This window comes from Phoenix dactylifera, chromosome 1 (assembly GCF_009389715.1).
Source record: "Phoenix dactylifera cultivar Barhee BC4 chromosome 1, palm_55x_up_171113_PBpolish2nd_filt_p, whole genome shotgun sequence".
Lineage (NCBI taxonomy): Eukaryota > Viridiplantae > Streptophyta > Magnoliopsida > Arecales > Arecaceae > Phoenix > Phoenix dactylifera.
The window spans coordinates 1,954,227-1,973,273 of record NC_052392.1 but is presented as its reverse complement, the minus strand read 5'-3'; the positions used below and the strand labels follow the sequence as shown (position 1 = coordinate 1,973,273).

General features: G+C 37.3%; 1 protein-coding gene and 1 non-coding gene across 3 annotated transcripts in view; both read right to left on the bottom strand.

The window, feature by feature from the left end:
- Positions 1–277: 277 nt before the first annotated feature.
- On the bottom strand, positions 278–349 carry TRNAH-GUG. The gene has a single exon. It is a non-coding gene; the product is annotated as a tRNA-His (tRNA).
- A 3,575-nt stretch (positions 350–3,924) lies between these two features.
- Positions 3,925–19,047, bottom strand: part of LOC103720139 (mediator of RNA polymerase II transcription subunit 13) — a 32,236-nt gene continuing 17,113 nt past the window's right edge. The window contains exons 13-23 of one of the 2 annotated variants that reach the window (XM_008809716.4): positions 16,991–17,252; positions 14,904–15,173; positions 12,639–13,988; positions 10,019–10,280; positions 9,797–9,932; positions 9,593–9,680; positions 9,377–9,455; positions 8,523–8,815; positions 6,976–8,065; positions 6,507–6,878; positions 3,925–4,845 (exon numbers count right to left, since the gene is read on the bottom strand). In XM_008809716.4, the coding sequence (XP_008807938.3) occupies positions 4,208–4,845; positions 6,507–6,878; positions 6,976–8,065; positions 8,523–8,815; positions 9,377–9,455; positions 9,593–9,680; positions 9,797–9,932; positions 10,019–10,280; positions 12,639–13,988; positions 14,904–15,173; positions 16,991–17,252 (4,840 nt within the window). In that variant the 3' untranslated portion in view covers positions 3,925–4,207. Of the gene's footprint in view, positions 4,846–6,506; positions 6,903–6,975; positions 8,066–8,522; positions 8,816–9,376; positions 9,456–9,592; positions 9,681–9,796; positions 9,933–10,018; positions 10,281–12,638; positions 13,989–14,903; positions 15,174–16,990; positions 17,253–19,047 lie in introns of those variants that run through there. The other variant, XM_039123529.1, reaches the window with a different exon arrangement.

Genomic DNA, 19,047 nt, shown 5'->3' with positions numbered 1-19,047 from the left:
GAGGAATTGTTTTCTTCCCCAGCCGACAGCCATGGTGGGGGGCGTCAGCTTTTGTGCTGGATCAAATCGTTTGTCCAAGAGCTGAAAGACAGCTATTTAGATGCTCTCGTTAATGTGGACTGAGGCATTTGGCCTGACTACAAACCATAGAAGCTGGCTCGACCATCTTATAAAAATAATAAGACTATTAACTTATAAGATGAGAAATACTAAATTATATATAAAAATTACTGAATTACTTGAAAATCAAATTCAAAAGCTTCAAAAAAAAAATTACTGTGGCTGCTGGGATTCGAGCCCAGGTCTCCACGGCCACAACGTGGAATTCTAACCACTAAACTACAGCCACATGATAACCTTATGTTTAATAGCGATGCCTATAAAAGTAGGGATCTCACTCATTGTGGGCCACCAGGAAGAAACTTAATTATAAAGTATACAAAAATATGTTGCATATGAAGTTTCAAGTTAAGGTCAATTAGATAAGCAACTCCAAGTTTAACATATGAATATTTATAAAGAATATTCTTTGTCAATGTCTTCGCCCTCTTCTTACAAGAGATTGTATTGAACCATGAAAAAGATGTGCTTCGTACACTGTTATGAAATCCTTTAAATTGCTTTTTTTTTTTCATTTCGTTTCCTCTCCATTTTGAGTTATCTTAGATTTTGCACCTTTAAGCTGCAATTGGAATAGATGACAGACAGGAGCAAGATGTAGTTACAATTCTCCCCATCCTCCTTGCTACATATTTTCTTTAATAATCATGTATTAAGAATCTAATTTTAGAAGTTTTCTTTCTCTCTTAGTTTGGGTTTTCGATCAACTTTTATTTGCATTAATTTTCTCAAAAGCTCCTATTCGAGTGAAAATAATTTTACTGATGACTTGAAGAAAACTATTGCCTGCATAAATTATTGAATATATCTCTATCTCTAAACCACTTACACACCCACCATCAGATGATTTGTATAACCCTAACTTATACATCAAGCAGTTAAAAAAAATATTATTTCATCTTATTGAAACTATCCAGCCTTTTTACCACTCAATGCATAAGTTAGAAATTTCAAGGTCATGTGATTTTTTATTTATAAGTACTTCAGAAATAGTAGATCATATCCAATAATCTGGTCATCGACGTGAAATTCCATCATCTAATTTAGATCTGATTGAATCTGAGTGGAGATCCATTTGAGTGTAGCCAAATCATTCTCTCTTCCTATATATGCATCATTTTTTATTGCAAATAATAAAAAATAACTTTGAAATGTGGGAAAAGCATGTGGTGTTATCAGAAATACACCTAATCATCACCCTTGGCCTACCTTCCAAGCGGAGGCTCTATTTTGGACTCCTCAATGAAGCGCTCCCAAAAATTTAGATCTAGATAATTATAATACCAAATGCTAGACATATCAAATAATAAAAACAAAGCTTATTATGTCAATGATGTGGCCCAGCCATGTTGCAAAAGGGATACGCAATAGGACAACAATAGAAACATGAAGTTTGGAATCGTATTATACTGCGTATTATTGAGGGATTGAACCTATCTTGCGAAATAGCTTTGTCTAGTATTTGATTGGAGGGATAAATTCACAGAACAAAGTGAACTGGATTACATGGTGATTTGGATTTTATTATAAAGATGAAATTGCCCTCCTGCTTCTTGCTCAAATTAAAGAGTAGATAAGGGAAAAAGCCATTTATTCTTCAAACTATTAAATACCTAATTTTCCAATCATCAAACCATGCCTCAATTAAGGCATGGACCATGATATTATTATCACTATCATAAAGACATGGAATGGATTTGATCAAAGAGCCATATCTGTATCTGCCCTATTAATAGTCAAATTGGTCTCAGCGAACTCAATCCCAACCAAATTATAAAATATCCCATCCAAAGCCATTTATCGTGAGTGGATACAATTGCCATCCCTCTGCATGCCGAGCTCCAACCAATGGTAAAATCTATATGTTGAAGGAAAAAGGTGAACCGAAGCTCACATTTCTTAGATAAAATTGATGTATATATGGCATTTAGTTGATATTAAGGATATGGATCAATCAACTTCTTGCCAGCTAGACCTGAAAATTGGTGAAGTTGACTCATGATCCAAAGATTGGATGGGACCTGGTTGGACCTGCTTGTGAAAATCCATGGGGCTGTTTGGCGTCAAAAACTAGTTCTACTTTAAGGTCAAGGTAAAAAATTTGTTTTAAGATCAATCCGAGTTTAGGTTTTGTAATTTCTGACCGGATCCAACCTAACCCTTTGCCTCAACCCAAAATATACTTAACCCAGCATGGATCGGACGACCGGATCCAAAAACCTAAATCATTTATAAACCCCTTCATCTTCTCCCTAGCCTTTCCTCATTCCATTCAATTAAACCTCAGCCTCAACTCATCCTTTGCGATTGATTCCACCTGCTTTCACCGCCCCTCATATAGCTGTGTTTAATTTTATCGTTTGTTTCAAATTTATCGAGCATTTACTTTTTATAGTTCTAATTCGTAAACCTTGATGCTAAAAGAATCCATTTTTTACCATAACAAAGAATGCTTTTTGGAAAGAAAACTCATGTTTATTTTATCAAAACATTTAGCTCGCTTCAAAAACGGTTAGTCATTTGCGTTTGATACCAACTTTCATAATTTTCAGCTGTAAAAGAATTGCTAAAAGCTTTACACATGTTGCAGACTAAACCAAATCCAGTTGCAACCCAAAGTTTGAACGGGCTCAACCCAACCCTGATCAGGTTGGATTGTTTTCGGGTCCAAAATCATGACCTGAAACCCAAGAATATCAGGTCAAGCGACCCATTTGCGACCCTATAAACAATCCCCGCATCCAAAAAAGACTAACTCGTTTGGTTCGCGGGGAACGAGAATTGTTGAAACTAGCATATTGGAAGATCAATCGGCCAAAATAACCATGAGCAGCTACGATATTATACGGGAAAAGGAGGAGGAAAATGTGGTCAACGGAAAAGTAATGAAATGTCTCTTGTTTGGTTGGAGTTTTCAAAAGAGAGAGATGGAAAAGTTGTATTCCCATGGGAATATGATTCCCACATTTCATGAAAAAGTCTTTTCCATGAGGTGGGAATCACTCCATTTTTATTTTTTCCCAAAAAGACCCTTCAGCATTAAAAAAACATTAAAGAGGCATTAAAGACCTAATTTTTATTAAAAGTATAATAGAAATTATATATATCTTTTCCAAGAAAGCGGATGGTCAACCAAACATATACTTTGGAAATCTGTCACTTTTCCATGGTCAACCAAACATGCCAAAAGTACTTTTCTAGGCATCCTCTTGCTAAAAATCTGCTTTCCAAAAATGATATTTTTAGGAGGAAAAATGCTTTCAGCAAACGAAACGAGCCCATCTTGAAAATACCCATTTTCACCGTCAAAATCCCTGCATCCAAAAGGAAATTGAGAGACTCCATATGTTATTTTCTCAGTCATTCACACTCTCCGCTTGTGCTGCAGCAAGAACGAAGGTGCCCTGCTGATAAAGTAGCTACAGCTTAGAACTGATCCAGACGACCCTGTTGTCACCAACACACTGGTAATATCTTTGATAATTATCTCTGATCAAAGCCAGCGGAGTTCAAGGAATCTAAGATTTATGAAAGAGGGCTGTCGCTGTTTTGGAGAAATCTAATAATTTAATCCCTTTTCCCTCCTCTTTTATGTGTAATAATAAGAAAGGAAGGGAAGGCGATTAAACTATTAATGGTCAGCAGTAAACCTGATCCAACTAATAATTGTCCCTTCTTTTTTTTTGGTATAGCGCATTACCTATGGGCCTTTTTTTCCCAAAGAACGAAACAAAGACATGAGATCCGTTGAGGAATGCAACTGATTCCTCAATATGATGGATTAAACCAAAATATCACAACACATACAGCAATATGCTTAAGGAAGCATGTTAAAAAAAAAACACAAGTATACAGAATGAGATGATACAGATGAGATCCTCAGTGAAAATCAATTGAATGTGATGACTATACTTACAAGAATAGATATATATTACATCTCCAGGCAACCCAAAATATCAAAATTATCAGTAGCAGCCTGCCGGGCATCCTGGTGTTAGGAGCAACTTAAAATGTACAAGATATGTTTAGAAGAGAAAATCAGCTGGTAAATTTGGTGTTATAGACTGCCTAAAGACCGTAAGCTTGTCTAAGTTTGATGTGCCTTTTCTGGTGGCCGAGAAAACTCTTTATCCGCATAGTGCAGTAGCCTTCTTAGTCTTAGAAGCATTTCACAGTGAAAAGGTAGTGCAGTGCGCCTTTCAAGATACACCGGACTTGCAGTCATCCAAGAAAGAGAGTGAAGCTCAGCCGCTACAGACTCTAAAACCAAATGCGTCTCCATCTCACAGTCCCTATTGATGGCCTCCGGATTCAGACTCCTACCTTGCTTACCAACAGTGATGTTACCAGCACCTCGGACCATCTTTTCTTGGATGCTGTTATTGTTGCGTCCGTAGTGATCAACGAGGCTGACTGCAAGAATAGAAGGCCAATCTTCCTTTGTCAATTCTGTTGGGTCTTTTCTCATGGTTGGGACTGCTTTGGAAACGACGTATCCAGTGGCCAGGGGAACTGCAGACCCTTTGCTATGCAAGAGATGGGCAAGGGGCGGAGACTCCGAAGTCAGGCAAGTGGGAAGTTGCAAGGGTGTTGAAGGTAGGTAGCGCAAACTGGGCGAGGGGATTAGGAGAAGAGATTCCTGCATAGACCCTAGAGACTTCACTGGTGTGAATCCTTCCAAGTAGCCTGAAAGGCTTGAGCTGCTGGTGCTCTGAGATCCTCCACCTGTATCAAACATCATTACCATAATGACCAGAATTTTGCAGTAAAATTATATTAAAAAAATGAATATTCCCCATGCATATGACAATCAAAATTTCATAACTTGGATAAGCAGTCTTACTAAAATATTTTAAATATAGTTAATTATATTCGAGCAACATGTGACTGATTTGAGCGCTGATATATCAATAATCAAGATAAGTTAGGATATGATAACAAAAGCTAAGAATTCATACTATTGAGACAGCAGAAGATAATGCATGTGTTAAATTCATGAGTTTATAATGTCCATAGATTCAGTGTTTAAAAATGTGGTGCATACTACCATATATGCACCTGCATATATGTATAGAGTACCTTGAATACAGTGTATCACCAATATACAGTATTATATGCAATTACACTGCATGCAGACCAAAAAGACAGTCCACTTAGCATTGCATGGCCACATATATGGCTTGTTTTGTATTGTAAAGCTGCATATGTAAGCCCATGTATCATTCTGGAGCTATATATACGCCCCAATCTTATGTAGGCTCATGTAAGGGAAGCGGGTTCAAGCTGATAATTAGGTTTGATGTGGTTCCATGAGGGCCTGATACAAATATTCTTATTGGATATTAGATACCAAGTAATAAGCAATAATTATTAGTTGTTTTTGTTATTAATACTGCTGCTATCCATCCATAAAAAATTAATAGCATTATTATTGTTTTTATTGTACTTAACATATTATATTTAATTTTAAATATTTAAAAATGGTAACCACATATGCACCTGCATATATAGCCCACAAGTTGTCTATGCACTATGCGGTCCCTTGACCGCCCATATACTGCAGCCGCTTTTTAAAACACTAAATAGATTGGATGAACTCTAGAGGTGGAAGATTAAGAACAAAGACTCCTGTTTCTTTAACACAACTTGCCAAGAAATTAAAAGCCTGAAACCGTATCAAAAATATGACACAAGAAACCAACAGGGATGCTAGTATTGTTCAAACTAGTGAAGGCACATGCAACCACTGAATAGATTGAGCACAGAAAATGCTTGAGATAAATCTTAAGAACCTCAAAAACTTTTAAAACCCAATTTTTTGAGTTCTGCTTTATAGCTCATCATCCACCAAGCATTTCTATTTGGGGCCACCTCAAAAAGGTTCGATAATAGATTAATGAGCAAAAACTATCCGTGTCTCAAGTCTGCCAAGGAGTCATTAGCCAGCTAACGAGTTGCAGTTTTTTGGCTTTAACAGATGCTGAGAAATGAAAAATGCCAATTACTGACCATCTGCCATTCAAAGCCATGGATTTACTAGAATGACAACTAGCTTTTGCATAGATCTACTAAACTGTGACTACGGCTTAGGTTTGCAAAACGAAACCAAGCCAGTCAATTTCATTGTTCAATTTTATTGCTAAAGTTGATTTCAGGACTCGCAGTTGTTTGCATGACTGGACGATCCCACCAATCCAGAAAAGCAAAAACACAATTTCCATCCTCATATAAACCGCATTTGCATCACGCAAAGAACGGTCCACCTCGACACACCCTTCAGCCCTAAACATGTAACACATAAGAAATGCAACATACACTAATATCTCATAAATGCATATTTGATTTTCTTGACACATTTGCAATTCAGTAAAAAAGATGGGACTTACCGGCAGAAGATGCATCTGGTTGAAGGATTAAATGCAACGTATGATCAATAGAAACTCCAATTAAACTGATGCTCTGCACCAATTGCAATAACCCCCTTGCGCTGTCCACACCTGTCTGTCCTGCTAAGAGCTGTTTTTTGGTGCTAGATTGAGCCAGACCACCTTTAATAAAGCTGGACTTGGAATGAGGGCTGTACAACGAAGGGCCAGGTGAGGAAAGTAGGTTTCTGTCTTGAATTAAACCCAATTCCTGCTGCTGCAGAGAAGTCCCATTAGTTGTTGAGGGAATGCCATCAGGCATAGACCGCCGTAGTTGTAAAGGCCATTTCTTGACTTCATTACCGCCAACTGAGTAGATAGCTTTCTGCCATTCTGTTCACAACAAGAAATTGGTAACTGAAAGAACAGAATACACATGACCTGCGTTACAAAATCTACAAAATAACATAAGTTTAAGCATTCCAAATACCTTGACATTCAAGCTCAAAGAAACATCCAAAACGTGTGATTATTATGTCCCTTGGCCTGGCAGTAGAAGAATCAGTGGATGGACATGATAATATTTGACAGCCCTGTTGCAGAATCTGAACAAAAAGGCTTTGGAGAACCTTCGTGTCTTGGCGGCTACTGATGCCACCAAAGGGAAATATGTAGCCGTCAAGCAACTCTCCTCTAGAGTCTGTCCAGATGCAGACTAGCCAGCGCCAATCCTCAGTCCACCCATAACAACAATGAAGGCTTGCTGTTTTAGAGTCATGCTCCGATCCATCAAGCAGGGAGGTTGTTCCAATATCTGCATTCGTTCCAGATGTTGAACTTTGCATGTACATGCCACTGTCATCAATAACAGATTTTAAACTTGAAGTCTCTGACACTGCACTCCCAAACACAGTGGAAGGGGTTCCATGCTCTACCGAGCTGGGTTCTGCCAATATAAAAAGTGGTTCAAACATGTACCTAGTATCATCCTGACCACACAAGTCTACTGGTCTAATTGGCTCGCAAGTTAACCCTGCACCCCTTGATGGTTGCCATGAGTTATCCCAAGTGCCAGGTCTCAAGGCAGAATCAAGTTCAGCCTCTCTTGTAAGAGTTGGTCCAGATAACCGAGGAGCATGACAGTCCTTCCACAGGCCTGGAATAGGAGAAGTTACATGCATCAATGTGGATTGAGATCTCCCTGAGGCAGCTGATGACTGAAGCACGTCAGAGGCAGGAGCAGCCCACGGGATTCGTCGAGCCTTATTGTATACAGTGAATGCAATGTCCTTCAAAATAGCGAGCTCATTAACTGGCCTATTGATTCCTAGCAAAGATTCCACAGTTACAATCTGCAAAACAAGCTTAGGAATACTGAACCCTGAGAGCATTACAACATTTGATGCTGATGCTTCATCTGCAGCGGCAGTACAGTTTAGGGCCCTAGCAACATGAGAATGTAATAGAGATCGTCTTTCTTTGTCTGGTGACAGAACCACTGATCCAAGAGCACTGGCGCACTCAATCAGTGTTTGCAGAACAGCCCTGGGTTCAGGGAAGGGGCATACGACATAAACTACCTGGACAAATTAGAAAGTCAGGTAAGTCTGTTATTTTAATTTAGCTATAAGACCCTCTATGTGTACATTTTTTTCCATTTACAACCAACAATGGAAGATCACAGATCATTCATGAGCAGAAGAAAGTAATTATCTAAATAAATTATTGCAGAACATTCAAATCAGAAGTGTGACTATATGCAATTAAAAACCTAAAAAGGCAGTGGAATCAACAGAAGTATGAGCTGCAATAGAGAATCTCAAGTAATATGAGACAGAGCCATGTGTCAACATATCTTATTTCCTTTTCATATAGCAAAATGTAATGTTTCCAGATCTTCACTGAATCAACAAAGAATTGGCATAAACATAACTATCCCATCAAGCCTCGTAAAAACAACCTGAAGAACTTCATCTTGCCATCAAATATCAAATGTGAGGTTTTAATGTACCAGAAAATAAGAATATAAAGACATACCGTACAAGGCCCACTACTTCCTTCTTTTTGATTTACTGACAAATTTGGAGCAAGTTTCAATTCCTTGATAACCTTTGTAAGAGACTTAACGAAGTTCTTCACATTCCAACCTTTGGAAAGGGCCAAAAAATAATCACGTATTGAGCTGATAGCAGTAATATGATTGCTGGCGATCTTCACTTGTTGAGGGCAATCAACAAGGACAAGGCCAGAAGGTAAACATTTTGCCGAGGATGGGTCCATCTGTCCACCTATTTGAGGTGAATGTGTTCCCAGCTTGCATGCTTCATAAACTGGAGAAACAAGAAATTGGTTAGGAAGAATAGCACTTACTGTGAAATAACCTCATATGAATATCAGAAAACATCACAGACATATATCCAGGCCCATTCAATTTAATATGACAAATTTAAGATTCGCAAATTATTTTCCCTGAAAACTTAGAAATGTCTTTTCTACAAAAATAGATATAGACCTAGAGGAGAAAGGCATGCAAATTTTTCACAAATGAGGATTCATAAAGCTAAACCAAACAGTTGGGACAAGGCTTGATGGTTAGAGTCATGGTTAGCCATGATATGAGACTTCAATATGTAAGATTTGCCATGCACATCTGTGATGTCATCTAGAGTTTGTCATATTGTTCATGTATCTACAGGATGCCCAATGATCATTGGAAAGTTTTATGCCTTGGTGTGTCCGAGTTATTTCCTACTGGAAAACCCAAGGATGCTGGGTCTCACTTCCATAACTGTCACTGAATTAAGAGAATAAATCACAATTGGAAAAGGATATGCTTTACAAACTAAAAGAGAAAACCATACATCAATAATAAAACTAGATAATAGACTTACTGGTTCCTAACTGTTGAAAAAAATCAGCAGCAGCAGATGAAAGGAGATCAATATCTGGACATAAAGCATAGAAAATAATCTGCAAGCGCAACAGCAACAAATGAGCATTACTAAAACAAAATACACTCAAACATCTATGATGACACCAAAAAAACAAGAAAGTATTTGAGAATTTTGATTCTTTATGGCACTTAGAGCTAGCTTTTAGTAACTTACTGGCTTCGGTGAAGCATAAGGTTCAAGAGGACCCTTTTCCCAAAATTGTAGATTCTTTGCTGGCATATCCAGCCAATCATCCTGATACCTATTGCATTACGATATCATGTGTCTATCTCATATAGGATTCACATAATAAGGTTGCTCAAAGTAAAAAAGATTTGGAAAATTAGCATCAGCAAGCAACCAAAGAAAAATACATACCCAACACGTATAGCAGGTAATGGGAGAATTGTAAGTATTGGCCTGAAACGACAATAGCCTTTTTGTTGTTCTGACTCTGAATTGCATATCTCTTGGCTTGATCTCCTTTGAGATGACTCATCAATTCTTGCTCCCTCTGTGGCAGTACTTTCTCAGTCAATTATAATGTTGACATAGTAAGATACCATGAAATATGAATCCTGTATGGGCAGCAAGATATACCTCTGATGCAAGATGAACCGCCGGTAGACTGAGGTGGGCTAATTGGCTCTCCAGCCAGGGTTACAGTGCTTGAAGAATCTTTAGCTTCACTTACAGTGCACTGAAAAGAATATCCATCTCCTGTGGCTTTCGAATCACCTGATTGGCCACGACCCCTGCACCAATCGATCGCAGATAGTGGACCATCCAAAATTCCGAAAGCAGATTTTAAGGCTAATTTTATATCTGATTGCAGCAAACTAATCACAGATGATGCTTGAATCTGTAGCAAGAAAAGAAAGTCAAACAATAAGCTGCACGACCACATTGATATCCATAAAAAACAACCATAGAAGGAAACAACACCAAAGACTTCAATAAGCACTCTATTACAGGAAATGTCACTAATATAAAGTACTTGATGATGCTATAAATTAATATGGCATCGAAAGCAAAATGGCAGTACGAAGTGTCACCAATACAGGAAAGAAAAAAATCTCTTTGCTGATTAACCAGTGATACAAAAGGAATGTATCCAGGCACAAACTTTAACCTTCTCAACTTTTTTCCCTAGAGAACGATGTTATGCTTATCACCTTGATGCGCATGGCTTATTCTTTCTAGAGTTATGTTAGATCTACAAGGCAAGATGAGCTGCCCCCTCCCTACTCTAGACTTTCTATCAAGGTAGTTGTAGTAGTCAACTGTAAATCTTATAATTACTCAAGGAATTAAAAAAAAAAGAAAAAATAATGAGTCTTTAGTGGGCGTGGAAATGTTGTAGCCTTCTACATGGTCAAATAGTTTCTTCAAGGATGGTTTAATATTATTAATACTTTTTGTTCAACTGTAATATCCTCGAGAGTTGAATAAATTCAAGTCTCAGATCAGGACACTAAACATCGAAATTTCAAAACTTGCAAAATCAAATATTACTCTTAATTTAATACTTTTTGAACTTCAAATAAATAAATATACGACCCCCGCAAAAAAAAGGGAGTTGTTGGCCATATACTGAGATTCGGCCAAAAAGTAGCCTTGGAATTTGGCTGATCCCATGGAATCGAAATATTTTATTTTGATTTCAAAGTTTCAAAACCTTTAAACCATGATGCCAAGTATTAACTAGGTTCAAGGTAACCATCATTATCTTGACCAATATTCCAAGCCATCCGCCCCCCATAACTCAAATGTTACAATGAACATAACAACAATAGAATTTTTCAATTTACCACTATTGAAATCAATTAGTACCACCAATTCACCATCATAAATCATTTGTCACCTCATTTGTAATCCTACTTCCAACAACTTAATATGTTAGAAAAGGTGGGAAATTTGAATTTCCATGACTAGCATAAACTAATCATATGCTAAAGGTTCCACGCCCTTGTCAAATGAACTGGCATGGCAATAAACAAGGAGAAAGCCCAAGAGAGAGATCAGATATAATAGATTTTATTTCAAGATAAAGCTAAATAAGGCTCGATATCAAGACCTAGAGGCCAACCCTTTTTATTTCTCCTCAATAAAAAAGTCTTTCTCTTGTGTCACAGCTAATCTAGCACATTATCTAAACAAAGTCAAGAACCCAGATAGGACATGTTAGATGTTAAACTCTAACTTCATTCTGAACTGATATCTGCCACAATGTTTTAAATCAAATATTGCTACCCATGCATCTTCCTGACCATGTTAATTCTTAATTAATTCCTTTGTCTTCTTAATAGATTTCTTATTTCCAACAACTAACAAGAGTTTATTTGATTTATATCCAGCTTTTCCTCTCCCTCAACTTAGCTAATCTTTTCTTCTCTCATCACTTACTCAATATTGTATAAATCATTATATAATGCATACTCAACCCTAGTGGGTTTTTTCCTGACTTGTTAACCATCTAATATCTTTCATTTTTTCCTTTTTTTTGTCATTTGTTACTTGTATTCCTTGAAGCAAAATCTCCATTTTTCCACCTTCAGCCATTGACATTTCACCAGATATATGCATTGCTTATTCTTGAGATTATATGACCTCTGACAACACTTTGGCATATCTTCTCTTCTTATAATACAAACTCTGGGGGCGACTCCACCCCCATGTTTGGCTCACGTTAAGTTGACAATTCTTTTTTCCACTCTTTTGGTTTTTCTTCTTAGACAACTATCGGCAGGATCGCCCCTCTTGACTACTGAGCTCACTTTCTTTCCATAACCACATGCATAGCACATGAAAAATTCTAGTGTGATTTAATTAGATCAGGATGGATGAATTTGGGGAGGTAATGTTGAACCGTATGAGTAATAATATGCCTTCATTGTGTGAGGGTGAAGGAAGTTTGTACCACATTGACCAAAACTGATAGGAGGAAAGAATGTTATATGACAATAGGAGCATTATAAACAAAAGGATGTTATAGGGCAATGTTATCATGCTTAAGAATTTGATGTCTGTTCACACTTCAAAATTTTATTAATCAATATATAGAAGTTAATTTTGCATAAAGGATGGTATTCTTGTAGCAAATGAAAATGGATTGCCTCACTATAATAATTAATGCAAGTACAAACAAATAGTCAGCTGTGCAAAATTATGATATGAAAAAGCAACAATATTGAATCACAGATCATAGACAGAAGCTTACATCAGCAGAAAGTGGATCAATTAAGTCAATGCCAGCAATATCCACAGAATGGCATGTGGCTAGAAGTCCACCACAACCTGCATGAACCATAGATGGACCACAAGAAAATCCACGCCTCCGCTGCTCTTGTAGTGCAAGCCAACAATATGAACCATCACCATCATCTGAATCAAGTGAGACATCAACGAAGGAAGTAGATTGCTGGACTAACAAGGCCATAGCATCAAGAAGATCCTGAAGAGGTTGCCTTTGCCCATAGACATTTAAATTCTCGTCATGCAATGTACTGAGTAGCAAAGAAGAAGAATTTTCAGAATTGCGTGTAATTGAAGACTTTGTTCCTTTAGGAGCTCCAACCGAGCGCCAAACACCCACTTGTGCAGTAACAGGCCCGTCATGCATTCCTCCATCACTATCACCAGCTATTCTGACTGGTATGTTATCTTTCTTCTTTATCTCATATTTACCAGTCATAATGTCGGATTTGGTGCTTGTGTCACTTTGTACTAGATCTGATATAGCACTTCTCAACCCAATAGGAACTTTATTGCTAAGAGATAATAATGTATGTCTTATCCGACACATGGCAGCTTGGAACATGGTGCATTCAAGTTCTGTAGCAAGCACAGTCTTCAGAGACAGCAGAAAATGTGCTGTCTCCAACATGTTTTGGTTCTTCCTTTGGAGAGTAGGGACAGTAGTTAAGGAACTTATGCTGGATAAACAGAATGAAACGTCTCCTTCACGTGAAGAGACGTCATCATTAACGGATCTCTTGTTAGTCTTTTTTGTCCCACTCTGTACATGCGTGTATAATTTTGAAGATTGAAAAGACAAATTCCCACCATGCCCCATGGAACCCAGTTTGAGTTTAGCTGACACCTCAGGCTTTTCTTCTAATGTCATCATTCGAGGAGAAGGTGGTGCTGCATTATATACATAAGCAACAGAGCTAGAATGTGAACTCTCAACCTTTCTAGATCTAGGCAAGTATGGGCTTTTAAAAATTGATGTTGGAAGCTCGCTAGCAGGCATCTCAACTGCTGCATATTCTGGGGCAAATGTCATCATGGCTTCAGCTTTTGTCAGATAGTCAAACTTCCCTGTTGAGGGTGTTGAAGAATGGGTTCCTAAAACAGATGACCTAGCATCCTTAGTAAATTCTGCACTATGGTTTCTAGTATCCTCTGTAAGTGCAGTGGATTGGGGGTTAATTCCCTCAAAAGATGCAAGACCAACAGGAGAGAGTTTCTGATGTGACACTTCCATTCCTCCCATAGGGCTACCACTGATATCCCCACAATCTGAAGCTGGAAAAATAAAAGCTTGCGACTCTGCAGTACCTGGGGGCTATATAAAAGAAATAAAACTTCAGCATTTGTTATCAAATAATATTATAAATAATAAACAAGATGCTATTTAAAAACTATAGAGAGAAGCAAAATATCGTGCATCCATCACAAATGATTTTCTCAAATCACGACTAGGTTAGATAGTTAAAAAAGAGGACCTTATAGGGAATTTGTCTCAATTTGCATCTTTCATGCAGACATGTGCTTAGCCTATATTGAACCTTCCCATTTACCTTCATCATTTCAACAGTTTGAAAGATAAACCAAACTGTAGCTTGCTTACAAGTACCATGAGCTTAAACTATATAATCATATAATGATTAGGTTCATTCAAACCAACAATAAACCAAATTTCAGGGTGATGTTATGCACTACTCTAGACAATATTCCTAGACTGAAGCTGTCAAAGAATCAGCACAAGGAGAGGGCCATGGTACGTTATACTGGCCCGAACCAGACAGTACAGGGTGTACCATGCTATACCGGTTCAGTACCGGTATCTAGTATAGGTCGCGTACCGACCTTGGTACACCAAAAAAAATCAATACCATACAGTACCGACACTGTGCTAGTGTGGCACCGGTATAGGATCCGGTACCAAGACAGCAAACCTTGGAGAGGACCATACGGTTACAGTAGTCAGAATAAATCATCATTATTTTCCTATTCTACCAATCTCCATCTTTCAATGCATCTTCTCTTATATAAGCAATTTTTTCAGATAATAACATTCCAGCTTTTTGATCTCAACTGTATGTTAGACACTGCTGGAAAATATAAAAGTGCACACATACAAGTCAAAGAGTGAAAAATATAGCATATTAACATCAAATTATTACTAACAATAATACATGTAGCTTAAGACAATATATTATGCTCTAATCCAATCAGTGCCCCTGGGGGGAAAAAATACCTCACCAAAAGCCAGGACATCATTTTCAAAAAAGTCACCAAAATCTCCAAACTCAGAGATGAGTGCTTGGATGTCCATGCCAACGCCTCGGTCATCATCATCCCAATCCCAACGAGATCCAACCTGGATATTTGCTGCTCCTGCAGCGGCTGAATTGTTTGCTTCAGCAACACTATATTCAGTATTATAAGCATCCTGGGTAGTTGCACTTACAACGGTGCCTGCTTGACCAGTTGTTTCTGTTGTGCCAGTGCGTGCACGTTTGGAGACCTAAGTTTAAGAACAAGCATATATCAAGGTCACTAGATGACATATCTGATTCGTATAATAGACATGTAAAAAAACGTAATAATTTCCACTTCAATCAAATAATCCTAGTATTGAATAAGACTTCAAATAATTTACACAACAGAATTTAACCAGGACAGTTATTTATGATGGTCCTTAGGAAGCTAGAATAATGCATACTATGAATTATGGTTTAAAAAACCACTGAAGTGGGATGGTACGACCGGTACTGCCATTCCAGCACGAAACCAGCATAGGTACAAGTTCTGGGATGTCAAAACAGCTGCAGTAATGCATACCAGCTGTATGGCTATGTATCAGTCCATACTGATGCATACCGACCGACAGTACCATACCATCCGTACTGGTTTGCATGGAGGTTTTTTAGTTTTTAGAATATGTTATTTTCAGCATGTACCGTCAATACCAGACTGTACCAATAGCATACCCTTCTAGTGGAAAATGATACGCGGTTCGACACCGGTATTCAAAACCTTGCTTTGGATAATCCATGCTGGCTGGTACCACTACATATCTGTCTGTATAAAGGCATGTGAAACTATACATGGCAGCACAAACTTGTACAAAGTGGCATTGCCTCAGTCCTACCTTCCCATTATAAACATGTGCATGGCTATCCTAAATCTGAACACCCTAGGTTTCATTTGAAAGCTTAACTTACAGATGAGACAACGTAATAACAAAAGCCCATTATCCTTCACTAACCCAGGTTAAAAATTAAGGTCACATAGAGCACATAGCTTCACTATTACAACAATTAATATAAGACCAACAGTATTGACACTATATATACAAAACACCTAAATGTGTTGTTAATATTACTAATTCCTTTATTCCAGTTAGTAAGAGGGATCTTGAACTAAGAAATAGACCTAGAAGCTAAAAGAGGGTATCCTGAGCAATTGCAAGAATTGGGTTCATTGATATTCCTGGTATAGTAGATGCTATCACACATACAGTCATACTCAATTCGATGGAATTGTTTGATCTTAAAGGAGATCTTCTATAATTTCGCACGTAAGGGGTTATTTCTTGGTTTCGTCCAATCATTAATAACCTAATTATTTTTAGATAATTTCCATTTTTGTATCATCAATTTTGAGATCATTTGTGTTGTTACTTGTTAGGATGTAAAAATGACTGTATCTGTTAGTTTGCATGATAAATTACTTAAAACTATTTAATGCACGTGCTGAAAGCAATGATTTCATATATTTAGAATATTGTATTTCCATTAACTTGTTGAAATCAGATTTATTTGCTCACCACATGCATCAAGACTAGTACAAAGCAGTAACTTTTGCTCTATGTTTAAATTTGATTAAAAAAGAGGAATTAATTGATGCATTGTGGATGCTAATTGTGTTCTTTTTGTTACAAACTTCTGTATTTCCCAACGCTAATGCATTATAACTGTAAGCTCAAAGTACAATTGTATGCATATCATGCAAGCTCCTGACTGGTTTGAGCATGGCACATAATATTTTTTTCATGCATGTTCAATTTGGACAAAAGGCATGAAATGTTAGACTAATTATAAAGCATACATACAGTAAGCACTTCCAGATATCAAAGCAAGAGTAATCAAATTTTAGCACTTATTTATAACATCAATCAGATTACACAAAAACAATAAAAAAATTCTCAAAGGATGAGAAGGAAACATATCAGTGATGATTACAAAATTAAAATTCTGATTCCATAAAAAATTGCAGAAATGATTTTCTTTATGTGCAAGTGAAGAATAGATAGAATTGATGCCTATCAGTCTACAGTACCATTTTGCGACCATCATTCTCAAACTGATCATTGGAAGACAAACCAGAATGTCTACATGTAAGAGAGTCAGCATCGGCTTCAAGATCACCAGCTCCAGCAGCCACTGCATATTCACTATCGCTGGATGTACTGCTCACACTGCTGATGCTACTAGTTATGCTGTTACTGCTGCTATTATATTGTTTTTGCAGTCTCATACCACTAAACTCACCTCCAAGTCCATCCAAGGGCCCACTACAACAAGTGTTTCCAAATGCAAAACTGGATAGAAGAAGAAAATCTTAAACAATATAAAATAGATAAAATAGAGGACAGTTTCAAGAAAATTAAAGCCAAAATACAAGGACAAAAAATATTATAAGCACCCATCATACCGCAAAAATGGCAAAAGCATAAGTTATATAACATAGAAAAATTACTAAATGCATTACACAGTAAAATAGCATAAAATAGTTAGTGCAAAGTTGTTTGCACACTATAATCCTCCCGAAAACAAGCCAAAAAGGTATAGATGCAAGCAAAGATCACAAGAATACAGGTTATCAAAGATATAACATATATGTCACAAACAGACACAAAGGACCAGTATATATGATATTCTTGTCTGGAGTGTCCTTAGAATGCTCGGTGTGTAAAAGAAGAGGAGATTTGGTTTTAGTTTTGAAAGCTAGTTAAAAATGGTTCAACAAGACTGCTGAAAAAATAATAATAATTGTTTGATTTTAACAGTCTCAGATTTACAAGGACCCTGTGCGAACTCAAAGCTACTACAACCCCTTTCAAAGATCAAAAGGATAAGCCCTTCCAAAAATCATGTTTCTGCTCAAAACAACTAGATGCAGCAACGTACATAATATGACACTAATAGTGGGTACAATATACATCAGTACACATTAGCAAACTGCCCATCACATCATGCACTTGCCTCGCATTGCTCTTCAGACAATTTCTAGAGAGAGAGAAACAAGAAAGCCATACTAATATAAGAGGTATGTCAATAGAGAGAACTTTCTTTATGTTAGACATCCATAAATCCTAGAAATAAAAGAATATAAGCCACCAAGACCAAGCAGCTTTCCCCATGTGTTAACCCCATTTAAAAATATCCTTTAAGAATATTAAAGCTACTATAGACTATGGTTCAGTTGCTCCCACAAAAACCCTGTGTGCAAGTTAGTTTGCCTTCTTTTCCAAATTTTCAACCTAAAATAAATGAGTAGCACTTGAAATGGTTCCCCATCAAGGTTACAGTGTATTTTTTTCTTTTTGTGGTTCTGGGATTCGAGGAAGAGTAAACCTGGCAGCTGAGTGCCTTGGCAATTGGCCAACTCAAGGACAGTTTTGGATGGTTCAGGGCGATTTAAGCAATTCCATATCAATATATATTGTTCAAGCATGGACTAATGCCAAATTTTTCACGATAGTCGATATTTCAGGGTTTTTTTTTGTGCACTAGACACTTTGGGACATTTAATGACACACCTTGACACTTCAAATCATTAAATCAAAATATTAACACCGCTATATGTTACTTTTGGCAATTCTACAAAAAAGTTGCGCAGTCTAACATTATCGTACAAAGACTTCATCATATTAGAAGATTTCACATCAATTTGTTCGATGATATCTACAAATTCATAAATAATTGGCGTACTCATCTATAAGATACATAGTAACTCCAAAACTCATTACCTAAAAGTTTCTGCATCGGATTTTTCTACCTTGATGCTTGACACCCATGCCACATGTCCAAGTAACATTGCTACAACTGAATGAAATGTTTAGCCCATATCTGGCCCAGCTCGAGGGTAGTTTGGAGCAAATAGACATGGATTTAGCATGGTTCTTGTGTAGTTCGCGCCCCCACCCAAGGATTTAAGTACCAAGTCATATAGGTCTGTACAGTCCATAGTATGGACTCCATACCATAATAAAATACAAGCAACGATCCATGTCAACACATGGCACTTCACCTCATATTTTGATATGTTGGCAAATACCTTGTGTTGATATGATACCATACCATATCAGTAAGGTTCTAGCAATGGTACTTCAA